Source organism: Apus apus, chromosome 4, assembly GCF_020740795.1.
Source record: "Apus apus isolate bApuApu2 chromosome 4, bApuApu2.pri.cur, whole genome shotgun sequence".
NCBI lineage: Eukaryota > Metazoa > Chordata > Aves > Apodiformes > Apodidae > Apus > Apus apus.
In genome coordinates, this window is record NC_067285.1 from 15,022,294 (window position 1) to 15,034,134 (window position 11,841).

At 57.3% G+C, this 11,841-nt stretch overlaps 1 protein-coding gene across 1 annotated transcript; it reads right to left on the minus strand.

Moving 5' to 3' along the window:
- Nucleotides 1-525: 525 nt before the first annotated feature.
- Nucleotides 526-4,695, minus strand: GOT1 (glutamic-oxaloacetic transaminase 1). The gene is made up of 9 exons (XM_051616597.1): nucleotides 4,492-4,695; nucleotides 4,045-4,226; nucleotides 3,412-3,535; nucleotides 3,083-3,195; nucleotides 2,783-2,887; nucleotides 2,068-2,218; nucleotides 1,767-1,932; nucleotides 1,496-1,638; nucleotides 526-1,212 (listed from the first exon to the last, which is right to left on the minus strand). The coding sequence occupies exons 1-9, from the start codon at nucleotides 4,604-4,606 to the stop codon at nucleotides 1,073-1,075; spliced, it is 1,239 nt and encodes a 412-aa protein (XP_051472557.1). The 5' UTR covers nucleotides 4,607-4,695; the 3' UTR covers nucleotides 526-1,072.
- Between the last annotated feature and the right edge of the window lie 7,146 nt (nucleotides 4,696-11,841).

Genomic DNA, 11,841 nt, shown 5'->3' on the forward strand with positions numbered 1-11,841 from the left:
ACAGGAAAGCTGGGGAGGGGCTTTTCAACAGAGGGTAGTGATAGGACAAGGGGTGATGGTTTTAAACTGAAAAGAGGGTAGATTTAGGTTAGACATCAGGAAGAAATTCTTCACCATGAGGGTAGTAAGGTGCTGGAATAGGTTGCCCAAGGAGGTTATTGATGCCCCCTCCCTGGAGGTGTTTAAGGCCAGGTTAGATGAGGCCTTGTGCAGCCTGGTCTAGTGTGAGGTGTCCCTACTCATAGCAGGGAGGTTGGAACCTGATGATCTTTAAGGCCCCTTCCAGCCTTAACCATTCTATGATTCTATGTAGAGTCACAGGGGGCTCTCAGCTACACTCACCCATAGGACTCTGCCCCATTAGTAGCAACCGCGATTATCAGAGATGCAACACAGAGAGAGAGAGAAAGGGAAAACCCTGAAACAAACTAAGACCCAGTGGACAAACCAGGATGCTGAGGCTTTAACCTCAGCCTGAGAAGAGCCTAGCATAGCCTGAAGGCATGACACCACATAAGGCAGGGGTAGTGTTCAGAGATGGAGGTTTAATTTTCTGTCAGCAACACAAAGAAGCAATTACCACAGTTATGAATGTTTGCTCGCATAAGGCTCAGGACAAGGTGGGGGAAAGCCAGCCAAAGCTATGCCCCTCCCCAGAATACTACTGAGTGACATTAGTTCACAAGCTGTATGAGATCCCAACCAACTGGGCTGTTATCCCACAGCATATTGCACTGGCACCCAACTTCACCTAGATCAAACTGATCAGTTACATGGAGTTGATTTGGATGTGCTAAAGATGCAGATCTAAGTGCCTGAAGAACAGCCTGCTGACAGTTAAACAAGAGCCAAGGCAGCTGACACAGCCCCCACCCTCCTGGGGGCATCGGCTTACCATATCACAAGGGGTACTTCAAAAAGGTCAAAAGATTATTATCCCTGATTGAGCTACTGCTCCCATCTTTATTAAACCCCAAGAGGTGTGGGACAAAGGCAAGCCATGAGCAGAGAAAGACACGGACTACACACTACAGCTTTGGTGACTTCATGTAAGTTTGGTTGTTCATGTGCTTCATTGGATTTTTGTGACGGCTTCATGGATGGACTTGGCCACATAGTCCAAGTTCTTGGTAGTCAGGCCACACATGTTGATGCGCCCACTAGCCAACAGGTATATGTGTTTTTCCTTGATCATGTACTCCACTTGCTTAGCTGGGGAAACAATTGGACATCAGGTCAGAGCAGTGACCCCAAAAGCTCAGAAAAGCCCAAAGAACCAGTTGGGGCTGCTTGAATCTTTCATGACAAGCAGAAAACTTCTAGCACTGGCTGCTAAAATGCTGCCTGATGCTTCATCCCTGCCTCCCCACAGAGGCACAGATGCCAGGACTCTAGTGCTGTCCCTGAAATTCTTGCCTGGACTGTTTCAGCCCAGTTGACCCCCAGAAAACTGTCTTCACCCAGTCCTCCCTTCACCAAGCCACTCAGTACTTACGGTTCAACCCTGTGAAGCTGAACATTCCAATCTGCTCTGTGATGTGGTTCCAGGTGCCCGGAGTCCCAAGGGACTCCAGGCGAGACCGGAGCTCTGAGCGCATCAGCAAGACCCGATCTGCCATCGTCTTCACATTGTCCTTCCTGCGGCAGGCAGGAAGCAGAGCATGAGGACAGGCACCTGTCTGGTTTGAGGCCATCTGGCCAAGCCTGGCACTCAGGAAGGCAGCTTCCCCCTCTTTCCTCCTCCCACCAGTTCTGGCAACACATACCACTCAGCAAAGAGCTGCGGGGAAGCAAGTGTAGTTGCCACAATGCGTGCTCCCTGGGAGGGAGGGTTGGACCAAGTGGTACGCACAATCTTCTCCATCTGGGAAAGCACACGCTGCACGTTGTCTGCATCCTTCCCCACAACAGTCAGGTTCCCCACACGTTCATCTGTGGACAAGCCAAGCGACGTGAGCCATCGGTCCCACACAGCATGGTAAAGCAGAGCTCTACCCACCCCCCAGCATGCCAGCCCCATCTGTCTGAGTATGATGCTACTGGGCCAGCTTACTGCCAGACACTCACTGTAGAGCCCAAAGTTCTTGGAAAACGACTGTGCACAGAAGAGCTCAAAGCCCTCGGAGACAAAGTATCGCACAGCCCAGGCATCCTTGTCCAGGCTGCCAGAGGCAAAACCTTGGTACGCTGAGTCGAAGAATGGGAACAGGAACCGGCGCTGCAAGGAGGAACAGTGTTAGAGGGAAACCCTCTTCCCACAACCTTCACTTCACCACCCACTGTCCCCACAGGAGGGAAAAATGACCATTGAGCTTCCAGGTGAATACAAACATGGTTTGGCAACACCAGACTGGGTTTGTGGTTTTTTTCTACCAGGATAAAAGAACAGGAAGACTAAAGTGGTTAATAAAAGATCAAATGCAGGAAAAAACTGCATTGAGCACACAGGCACAAGAGATGCACCACCTCACATCTTACTATTCAGCACCTGTGAAAGGCAGGTGCCCGTGGATAATCTTTCCAGTATGAGAAACCTCACTGCAGCCCATGCCACAGAGCAAGAACTTGGGAGGCATGAGCAGAACTGGGCTGTTTCTGTCTTCTGAACAGAGACAACCAGCATCCTGGTCAGACTCTCCCTTCAATAACTTCCCTGCAGGACTTTTCCAGCTTCTGCCACATCTCATGCCACTCCCTACAGCCTACTTTGGATCCAAGCACTCTGGCTGACGTGAGAGCTATCTGTCCCCTCAGCACTGCTTTACTCCAACATGTCCCATACCTTCATGACAGCAGCAATCTGCTTCCACTGGTCAGGAGTAGGGTCGGTGCCTGTTGGGTTGTGTGCACAGGCATGGAGAATGAAAATGGAGAACTCTGGGGCTTTCTAAGGAGAGAGCAAGTCTTAGTCACACATATGGATGAGACTGGGCACCCACAGCAGAGGGAGAGGGCCTGTGCTGCTCTGGGCACCGTCAGTCTCTTTCACAGAGATCCACTTTCAGGCACAGCACACAAGAGGCCAGCCAGCTGCTGAGAGCACAGCACCAAGCTCAGCCTGTCCCATGCCAGTTTTACTCACCTCCATGTCATCCAGCAGACCCTTGAGATCCAGACCCCTCTTGGCAGCATCCCAGTAGTGGTAGGTTCTAATATCTTTAAAGCCAGCATCCACAAACACAGAGTTGTGGTTCTCTGAGGAAAGAAATCACTTTTCAGAAAAGCAGGCCCTACCTCCAGCAAGCCACCTTCTCCAGCCCCAGTATCTCCCTAAATGTCAACAAAATAGACAATGGAGACACACTCACTTTACCCACAAGAGGAAAGCCCCTCTCTCACTGCCCAGGCCCCTGCTGTTCCTCCCTCACCCACTGACCTAGAGGGCTCCTGCGAGGAGGCGGCAGCACTCACCCCAGGATGGAGCAGAGATGTAGACCGGGGTGGCTGTGTTGTTGTTTCCATTGTACCACCGCCTTAGAAACTCTGCACCGATCCGCAGAGCACCTGTCCCACCCAAGGACTGCACGCTCCCAATCTGCAACAGAGAGAGTCCACCCAGGTCAACCAGCCTCTCAGTGCACAGAGAACAGATGAAGACAGGATCCCAGATGTGCTCCCTGGGGTCACCCCAGCCCGGACACCACCCCTTCCAGTGGTCTTCAACCTCCTTCAGTGTTCAGGCCCATCCTGACAGCTTCTGCAGTTATAAATAGCCTCCAGTTACTCCTGATCCTTTTTGGCACAGAGCAGATTCCCAGCTAGTAGCTTATTTCAGGAAAGGTGGTCTATTATCTGACTCCAGGTTCCCATGGGGCAACCGCTGACGGAAAAAACAAATTACAGCCCACGTTCGGAGTCGACCAGCAATGACAACTACTTGCACCAACAGCTTCAAGCACACAGGTTCATCAAGTCACCTACTACCAGTAAAGACCATGTCAGAGAAAATCTCAAAATCCTTCTGCTCGATCTGCTGCAGACAGCCCAGGGATCCCAGCAGCTCTGCCAGCACGAAAGGGTCGGGCTCCCTTGCGCACCACCTACCCTGTTCTCCTTGATGGCAGGGCTGTCGTCCCCCAGGGCGATGCGGGAGGCGTTGGCTCGGAACTCGGGCAGGCCCAGGATGGGCAGGTACTCATGGTTCAGGCTGTTGTCGTTGGCGATCATCTGCTCCACCTTCTTCACCACCGGCAGGATCCATGGCTGACCCTCGTCCGTGCGGTAGGCTGCCAGGAGAGGGAGAGCCGTCCTTTCCACACCGGGGGCCGCTGGGCCCTCCGCCCGCACGACCTTGACGCCCGCCGGTGAGCCGGTGACCCGCCGCCCGCCCCCCCGCCCCGGGCCTGGCCGGGCGCTCGCAGCCGCCCGGTGACCTTTCAGGCCTGCGTCCCGTTGCCGCCGCTCAGGCGCTCCGGCAGACGCCGGGCCCGCCGAGGGGGCACTGTCCCGCGGAGAGGGGCCCCGCCGGGCCGGGGGAGGCCGCGGACTCACCGCCCACACCCAGGTTGACCTTCCGCGAGTCGCTGTCTTCCCGGAAGTCCGCGGTGAGCTTGAAGACGGCGACAGGCGGGGCGCGGGGAACGGCGGTGAAGACGGAGGCGGCCATGGCGGCGCTGCCCCCTCGGCTCCGCTCCGCTCCGCTCCGCTGCGGGCGGCGCGCGGCGCCTGGAGGAGACCCTCACCTTCACCGGCAGCCGCCAATCCGCGGGAGCGCCGGGGCCCCGCCCCCGCCGCCGGCCAACGGCGGGCCCGCGGGCGGGGCGCGAGCCGCCAATCGGCGCCGGGAGCGCGGCGGGGGCGCGCGCGCGCGCGCGGGGCCCAGGGGCGGCCGCCGCCAGCCCCGCCCAGCGGCAGGTCCGGGGTGCGGGGTCCGCTGGGTGGTTCCCGGGGTGCAGCTGCTGCTGGGGATGGCGTGCCTGGGGCTGCGCTGCTCTGCGGCGGTGCCGGGGGGTGCAGGGCCCGGGGGGCGCGGCACGGGCCCCGTCAGGAACCCGGAGGTGCAGCACTGTGGGTGCGCATCGGCCCTGGAGTGCAAAGCCGGGGTGCACGGCAGCCCCGGGAGGTCTGTGCTCGGGGGTGCGGGAAGGCGCCAGGAGTGCGGTCCCCAGGTGTGACGGGTGCCGGAAGATGCCCGAGGGCGAGGTGGTCCCAGGGGAGCAGTGATTGGGTGCGGGGTGAGGGCGCTGGATGTCTCCTCTCCAGGGTGGGTTCATAGGAATCCTCCAGGACATCTGCCCCGGGTTTTTGAGGCTCCTTCCCAATTCCCAGCAGCCTGCAGGTCCGCTGCGGTGGGGTGCTCTCCGAGACCGCCCCAGCCCCGGGACACGTCGGGGGGAGGAGGGGGGTGTCTTCCCTCCCAGTCAGAGCAGAGCCTCTGGCCACTAGCAACCACCGCCAAGGCGAGCCCTGTTCCGGCCCAGTAGGACAGTCTGGGGTCCCTTGTTAGCTGGAGACCCTTCCACCAGAGCACATGGCGCTGCACTGAGCGGCAGGGAATTTCTGCCGCTGCCTTGCTGCCCAGCTCTGCATCCCTCCTGCGGGCACAGCGCCTCCTCCGCTGCCTCCGACTCTCTGTGGCTCTTGTGGGCCGCTCACTTCGCTCACCTCCAGCCCTGCGGGGACTCCTGGGGACCCCGGTCGCAGGGCGTGTGCCGTGGCGGGCTCGGCGGAGAGCTGGCGGTGCAGGGGGGTGTCGGCAGAGGGCAGAGCCGGCCCGCGCATGGCGCTACGGCCGCCGGCAGCACCGCCCCGTGCGGCCCCGCCGCTTTCCCGCAGCCCCTGCTGGCAGCGGCACCGCAAAGCGCGACCGGCTCCGGCCCGGCGCGGCGGGACAGGCGGGAGGGGGGTGGCCCAGGGCTGCCCCAGCATCCCACCCGCGGGTCCCCCCGCGCAGCCCCGGGGAGGGGGCTCGCTGCCACCCGGTGCGTGGCCGGCCCCGTTAGGAACCCGCCGCCTGTCTCCAGCAGCTTTTGAAGTTTGTGGGAATCCGCCTGCGATCGTGCAGCACCTGGGAAAGGCTCCGAGGGACGTCTTAAACAACATCCCCGGCAGCACGACACACACACCCACACCTCCCCCCCCCCTCGTGACATAAAACATGGGGATATGGGACGGGAAAGGCCCTGCTGTCCCCAAACGCTTTCGCAGACAACCCGTGTCATACACTCGCTTTGTTAACCCAGCCAAGATCCCTCTGAAAACCAGTCTGGCGCCTCATCTCCCTCCCATGCCAAAGGTGGCTCCACAGCCCGGCTGCCCGGGAGGGAACCCGGGGGCACAGCCCTCGCCTCCCCCAGCTCCGGGCAGCACCTGGAAGAACCACCCAGTACACTTTTTGCTTAACATGAGAGCAGGGAAGAGGCAGAGCTGCCCGGCGGCACAGCAGTGTGCCAACACTTCTGCCTTCAGAGAAAACAGGGTAATGGAAAATTCAGCAGAGGAGCAAGACAGTAGCACTAGACAAAAACCTTGGCCCTGATGAGGATTTTATCCCAACTCAGCAAAATTCCTGTTGGACCTTGAAAAAAGGCTACTTGGAAACCTGGAAAGGGCTTTAGGTCTGCTCTCTGCAAAAGTGGTGAACCCCTGCAAATGCCTGACCTTGTCGAGGTGCTGTGAGGTCACCTCCAAACCCTATTCTGAATTCTAACCCTAACCTTAAATCTAACCTTACCCTTAACTCTAGCCCTAAGCTTAACTCTAGCCCCAGCCAGAAGAAGAGCACTTGTGTGTCTTGAGGTCTGTGGATGCTGTTAAATGAGAGCACTGCAGCACTGAGCACAGAAGCAGTTGATGAGTGGAGGCCATCAGAGGTAAACAGGGGGAGCCCACCACAGGTTGAGTCATGTCTTGCGCTCATGAGGAGTAAAGCGCTGCACAAGCGGGGTGCTGTGATATGAAAAGCCGACCAAGTGTGCTTAGTGCATCCTATTTCTGGAGCAGACAGAAGTGCTGGGGAGTCCCCAGACTGGAAGGCTCTCACTGCACTTACTGGTTTCTAATCCTACCACTCTCCAAAGAGCACCAGAATATTTGGGGACGCAGCCAAGCCCTTTCCCAGTGCAGAGCAGGGAAGCCATGAAGGCACAGGGGTGCTGCCTGCCAAGCTGGCTGCACCAAGCTGCTGCTTGGGACCACTGGAGCAGGCTGAGCAGTGCCAGTTGCAAGAAAAAAATAATCAGTTTCCACAAATCAGCATTGTCTTGGTCTCCTTACTTGGAGGCTCCTGGGCAGCATGAGCTCAGTGGTCCCAGTCCAGTGGAGATCATCTGTGCGACTGCCCGTGCCTGTGAGGCCAGGGTCGCTGACCCAGCAGGAGTTACCTGCAAGTGTACCTGGTTGCCTTCAGCCCGGCTGGTGTCCCATGCCCTTGGCAGCACAGAGTGGGGTTCTGCTGGGAAACAATACAGGAACAAGACAGACAGGCACAAAGCAGCAGACCGCCGGGCCCCCGAGCCGGGTGGCTGTGTGTTAGCAAGATCCCTCTGGCCCTGAGCTTTCATCTCCCCAGCCTACACAAAGGGTGCCACCAAAATGTATGTAAAAGCAGGAGAAACATGGGAGCCAGCCCTGAGGCAACCCTCCCTTCATCTCCTGCCTCCGACTGACAGCCAGCAATGACCTGCCACTCAACAGGAAGGCTCGCACACCTTACCGGGAGCAAAGGAACCCCCCGGGCATGCATCACCCTGCTGCACGCAGGAACGGAGCCCGCGCTCAGCCCCTCCTGGGAGCCAGAGGCAAGGGGGGGCTCAGCAGCCAGTTCAGCTCCTGCAGAGATGCAGCGGCCGCTGGGGACCAGATGCTGCCCTCCCTGTGCTGTTGAGCTCTGCGTGGCCTGGAAAAAAAAGCCTTTCTGAGAGAGTACAAATGAGGTCTGCTCACTCCACCTCCTTCATTCACACTGTCTCCTTCATTCCTCCTTGCAAGGTCTACTCTTGCACCCCTCCAGACTCTGTCTCATGCTCTTCCTCAGCAGAGCCCTGCCCAGCATCGGGGCACCCTCAATCTATCCCAGCATCACAGCAAGGGTTTAGGCTGCCCTGCCCCAAAGCATTGCCCATCCCGGACCGAGGCTGGGCACAGGCAGTGTGCAAGCAGGGAGCAGAGCTGCAGCCATTCCCAGAGGGTGCTGCATAGAGGCTGTTTTCCCAGCCATCCACCGAATACAGATGTTTTCTCAGTGCAGGATCCAGACAGAGGAGGGTAAAATGTTTTCATTCCAACCTCCCGGGGTCAGGTCATGGTTTGTCTAAATGGCTTTTGTTGCTGTAATTATCAGATTAGATGATCTCTGGCAGTGGTTTAGGGGCAGCTACATTAACTGCGGATCCTGACCCTCCTGCCATCACCCTGCCCAGCTGGGGCTGTGGGTTTGCGATGGATCAGTGGGGACCAAAGATGCCAGGAGAGACAAGTGAAAGGTTCATGCTTGGTTTTCAGTTGCTACCCAGCAGGAACCTGGCCCGGGAGCCACCAGCACATTTGGGGAAGACAGCAGCAAGCCTCCTTGACCTCCTCAGTGCACGTGATAATGCTGAACTGGGCCTGATCCTTTTGTCCCACTGCTCAGTGGGACAACACACTGCTGCCCCAGAGCCCAATCCCAGGCACGTGCCTGCTGCCGTGGCTGATGTTCTGTGTGCAAACACCAGAAAAGGGCACCTGAAGTGGCCCCCTTGCTCAGGGCTGGTGCTCCTTGCAGGCAGTGAGCCCACCCAGGAGGTTCTGGAACCCTGCACTGCAGTTGGGATGAGGGACCCTGGGGTCAGTGCCCAGTTGTGGGGTGCTGCAGGGGGTGGGCAGCCCCCCCAGCAGCTGGGGAGGCATGGGAATAGGAGTGTGAGATACCAGGCGAGACAGAGAGCATGACGGGGAGATGAGAGAGCAGGGCGAGGGACAGATAAAGAGGGATCAGGAGTTTCCGGCCCCCACCAGCCCCTCGCTGGGTCCATCTGTCAGCGCCTGCAAGTGCTGATGGCACCGAGCCCTGGTGGCAGCCAGGGTCGCAGGTCCTGCTGAGGGGCACTGTCTGGGGCTGTGAAGGAGACCTTGCTGCTGCCTTCCTGCTGCACCAAGGCACCAGCAGTGCTTCAGTCCCCAGAGTGGCTGGGGATAGGCACTGCTCATGCACAATCCCATGGGTGCCCCCGAAGCTGAGCTCCCAGCCACACTGTTCTGCAGCACCTACCTCCTGCCCTCTCAGCCCCCCAGCTCCACCACACACACAGCGCCAGGGATTTCATTCATTGGCACAGAAAAAAAATCAGTTCCCACTCTGCTGAATTGAAGGCAAACACACAGGTGCTCAGTAGCTGCTCATTCTGGCACCATGTCCATGGTGGCCTCCTTCCACCTGACACTTTTTCCCACCTCCTCTCTTACCCGCTGTAGCTGGGAACAACAGAAGTTTCCCCTGAGCAAGGCAGAAGCTTTAAAGAAATGAAATAATTTCAAATCAGAAAATACTTTGTTTCTCTAGAAAACAAAGTATTTAAAATGTGGTTTCACTCTATTTCAGTTTCTGAAGTCTTATAATGCCAGAGAATAACATCCCATTGAATTAAGACTTCTGGAGCAGAACATCTACATCTTATCTTTCAAAGAGCATTTCAACTTCCTTTAATCTTTAAGCATTTTAACTTCTCCAGTAAATTTCAACACCAAAATTTTGCCTTTAAACAGCATGTTGCTGAAAAAAGTTTTGGCTTCAGCAAAAGATAATTAAAGGGAAAAAAAAATTAGTGGAAGCTATATCCCTGGCATTTTTCTGAATTAGCGCCATGACAGAGCTTGGTTAGCTCCAAATTCATCTTCTTTGCTTCCAGCCGAAAGCCAGGCAGCAACCCAGAGCAGAGAGAGCAAAATCTGTGCACCGTAAGAAGGAGCATAACCACCGATCCAATTAGACTCAAGCTCTCCTGCCATCAGTGCTGCCTGGGCACAGCCAGAGGTTCATAATTTCTCTATTTAAACCTATTTTGCATATTAATCCCAGTGTCACTGGAGTCCCAGTCCAGGGACCACTCAGGACCTGCCCTGTGGCCATGCTCACCTCTTCTGTACATGCTTGTCCCCCAGGCACCCTGGAGGAGTGCTGGCCCAGAAAGGGGCAAGTGATGGACTGGTCCTAGTGCTCACCACAGCATGAGCCACAGGGGCTGGGAAAGCATGTTTCAGAGACCTGCTTTCCCCTCATTTTTCCTGTTGCATCGGCACCCACTGTCAGATGCCAGGAGACGAGCCCATGGACCATGACCTGCCCAGACACGGATGTCCAGTACCCTGGTGCATTAAAGATGCTTTCCCAAAGGTACAGAGGACCAATGGAGAAAAGACTGGGCTTCAGTCCCCAAGCATTCCCATCCCCAAGGCAGGACAGGCACTGCTATGTCAAGGCATGCACTTTTGCACAGCCAAAGATGCTGGTTTTGGGAGGTCTGATGTTGGGATATAGCTGCCACCCCCAGAGGCAGTGAACCCCCTACACGAGCCTGTGCCACCTCACCAGAGAGTCTGGCTCATTCCTCACTACAGAGACACCTGATGTGTCACAGGGAGATGATCCACTGCAGCATGCCCAGCCTGCCAGGCAGCTGCAGGGGTCCAGCTGCACCCATGGGGCTGGTGGGACGAAGTTATCTGCAGCACAGCCAGTCCCAGCAGGACCCCTTCAGGCAGGGTGTGTGCCCCAGCACAGCTGGGACAAAGCCAGGAAAGAGGACTCCAGCTCCCTTGCAGAGAGCCTCGTGCTGCAGATAGCTTCTGGACCTTGGTGTAGGAGCAGATTTACTGAAAACAATTTATTTAATATAAAAAATAATTTCTTACAGCATTTTGGCTGGCGTCAGCCGAGCGCTTACTCACCCGGGAATTCAAACAAAGGCAAGGCTGGCGCCCAGCCAGGGGGTCGGGCGCTGGGTGGTCGTGTCCATCCCGGCCTCGGACCCGCCTCTGGGTCACTTGCGAGCTTGTGGCATGATGTCTCCATTTATTTATTGGAAATGTTTGAGCAGGAAATGCTAATGGTTTGGGCTTGTGGAGACAGCTGGAGGGGTCCAGCAGGAGCTGCTGGGAAAAGGAGGGTGCGCTGGGATGGGGCAGCCCGGCAGAGAAAGGGGAGTCAGCGCTGTCGGTGGTGCCACTGGGGATCTGTCCTCTCTGTGTCTGGGGGGGGAAGGACCCAACGGGAGGTGAGACTACAGGCTCCGGTGCCTCCTCCTGTACCGCTGCCTGAAACGCCCCGCCGGGGTGCACGGGAACGGCGCTGCGGGAACAGCGACTGCGGGGCCGTGCATGTCCCAGCCCAGCCCTCGGGCTCAGGCCTGGCGGGTGCCAGTTAGCGTGGGAGAGATGTGAGAGCGCTGCCTCCCCCTGCAAGGGGGTCGAGAGGTTCCTACGCAGCCCGGCTCTGGACTGGGCTGTTCCTGCATTTGCTGATAACAGCGGAGGTGAAGCCTGACCCAGGAAAGCAGGCAAGATCCGCAGAGATAAACTCCCCGCAGCAAGACAAAGGCACTGACCTCCGCGCAGCCCGAGCCGCCGCATTCCCACAAGTACAACAATTGCCCAGGAGCAGCAGCGGCAGCAGGGAGACCTGCACCAAACACCACTGGCCAGAGCCCGAGCGGCAGCTGGTGACACCTCTCACCAAGATCTCTGCACTGAAACCACAGCTCGAGGTTTTTCACCAGATCTACTGCAGATAATAATTACCCAGGCAGGGACAAGCAGAGACCTTGTTCTTACTGGTTGCTCCCATTCAGCGGTGTGGTGAGCTCAGCACTAAGTTGCACAGCCAGAGGGATGCTGCACGAACACCCTCTCGTATTCCCTACCTTA